General features: G+C 39.3%; 1 protein-coding gene across 1 annotated transcript; it reads right to left on the minus strand.

Annotated features, from left to right (window-relative positions):
- Positions 1–482: 482 nt before the first annotated feature.
- Positions 483–1,440, minus strand: LOC149568956 (putative germin-like protein 2-1). Its single transcript, XM_089817664.1, has 2 exons — positions 1,272–1,440; positions 483–1,187 (listed from the first exon to the last, which is right to left on the minus strand). Exons 1-2 carry the CDS (start codon positions 1,396–1,398, stop codon positions 655–657), a joined length of 660 nt encoding a protein of 219 aa, XP_089673790.1. The 5' UTR covers positions 1,399–1,440; the 3' UTR covers positions 483–654.
- Positions 1,441–2,256: the final 816 nt, after the last annotated feature.

Below are 2,256 nucleotides of genomic sequence, written 5' to 3' on the forward strand. Positions count from 1 at the left end.
TGACATAGTTCTACCCTCAACTCATTACATGGTGACTGAGGCAGACTATGTTATAATTATGGTCTTTCCTACTATGACATTAACTTTCATGGTACAATCTTATTTGTAATTGTTGGGTTCCCCGCAATTATTTGTTTTTATGTCACATATGAAATTGTTTCGTGTTCAATAGCATATCTAAAAGATCAGTCTGCAAGGACTGAAATGTTAGACACGTTCGTTTCCCCAAATAAAGCCTCTTCAGTGTGGCTATAATGCTCCCTGATAGTGGTTATTGACAATCTGCACACAAAGGAATATGTATAAAGTATTGTTTACTTTTCTAATGCAAAATATGGTGCGGATTTATTTACAAATCGTAGTTTTATTAGAAAGTAAGAAAGAAAGATACCATAAACATGGTCTTCCCAGGTCGTCTCTCCTTTTGTTCTAAGTTTTTAATAGATCACAAGAGAACATAACTTGAAACTGTGTTGAAAGACTTATAACGAATGATAGTGAATTATATGTAAAATTCTATTACAACTTATCCCTGAATATCGTTGTACGACAACAGCGCAATAAGGATAGTAAAGAGAAGTTTTATTAGACGGTATATAAAATGGTCTCTCATTTTCCTCTATTTTATTGAAAGATCACAACAAATGTATACGTTTATGCAAAAATCTTCTGAATGTAGTCCACGAGCTCCTGGGTGATGCGGAAGGCCTTGCTCAATACGGAATCGGGGAGAGGGGGATTCGCCGCAAACAGAGAATTAGCAATTGTCTGGGTTCCCGGGAGCTGGCTGCTCAAAGCAGAGATGGCCACCGCATTCTCTTTCCCCACATTCTGCTGGAAATGCACGAGCGCCTTGGGGAAGATGAACAAGTCTCCCTTCTCCAACGTCTTGCTGAAGAAGGTGTTGTTGGTGTCAATAAACCCTACAAAAAGCTCGCCTTCCGCTAGAAAGAGAACCTCGGTAGCTCTGGGGTGGGTGTGAGGAGGATTAATTCCACCCACCGCGAAGTCGATGCGGACCAGAGATATTCCCAACGTGTTCAGCCCCGGTATCTGCATTACGTTGGCAGGGGTCACTTTGGAGCCCACTGCATTGTCGGTGTTCCCCGCCTGCCCAAGCCCCCTGAAGAAGAAGTCCTCAGCTGATACTGCCATTGCCTCCTTGCACACGAACCCGTTCACCAACACTGTGAAAAACAATCATATAATCAGTACCTACATTTCTAATGAGCACATATCTGCAATATCATTTTTTCTTATGCTCTACTCACCTTTGCTTTCCAAGTCTGCAACGCAGAAATCCTGCAAGGGATCCGAATCCGCTGCCATGACGCGGTCGCTGAAACAACATATCAATAGAACAAGCCCCAACGTGAAGTAAATCATCCTGTTACCCATTATGACAGGAACACAGAGAGAAGAATATTGTGACTAGGGAGCTCAGGATATGAATGGATAATTGAATTGAGTAATACAAGCCCTGTACATGCTTTTTATAGCCGAAACGTTAACTGCTCCTCAGAGACTCATTCATAATTTATATGTATATTTTACCGATTCTTAGAAGACGCTTCAAGTGTTGTGGCTCCTTTCCTTAACGTCCAAGTGGCTTCTTCATATCCGACGATCAACTCACCTGCTACCGCAGACTTATTCTCCCCTTTCTTTCATTACAGTTGAAATGTTCTACCTTCTCTATGCTTTGCTGCAAATGGTTATCGTACCTCTTACCATAGACTCAGTCTTGCCATTCTTACAATAGCTATGGACTTTATTGGAACGATGACCACTGAGGTTCCTGCAACGTAATTAAATGTATATTTCCCCCCACCCTTATAGAATTGGTAAACGAGGGAAACTGAATGATGCATTATGAACCCTCTTCATTCTCTCTACAGATAGCTACTTGGCAAGGACTAATTCATCTCGACCCACTATAATCTACCCCGTTCTTGCAATATGATAAAATACTCTACCCATTTTTGCAATATTATAATATATTGTATTGTAGTACTCCATCCTTACAATACCATAAAATACTTACAGAGAAGTTGTATTACTCCGTTATAACCTAAGTAACTCTTACTGCATATGATTATATGATTATCTGAAGATTGTTGTTTTTATTTTTGAGTATATTATATTTGTAAGAATGTTGGATAATGAAATTATGACTATATACAGATTTTGTTTTCTAGTAATATTCAGATAATGGCAACATTTTACCAATTGTATATTGCATTTCAAGTAGAAATA

The sequence above is a fragment of the Cupressus sempervirens genome, chromosome 3 (assembly GCF_028749045.1).
Source record: "Cupressus sempervirens isolate cs-2001-9-10 chromosome 3, ASM2874904v1, whole genome shotgun sequence".
Classification (NCBI taxonomy): Eukaryota; Viridiplantae; Streptophyta; class Pinopsida; order Cupressales; family Cupressaceae; genus Cupressus; species Cupressus sempervirens.

Bases quoted from the DNA above. Each gene is read 5' to 3' on its own strand.
- LOC149568956 (XM_089817664.1), bottom strand. From the start codon at position 1,398: ATGGGTAACAGGATGATTTACTTCACGTTGGGGCTTGTTCTATTGATA. The intron at 1,188-1,271 runs GTGAGTAGAGCA...TGTTTTTCACAG, and splicing joins TGCAGACTTGGAAAGCAAAG to TGTTGGTGAACGGGTTCGTG.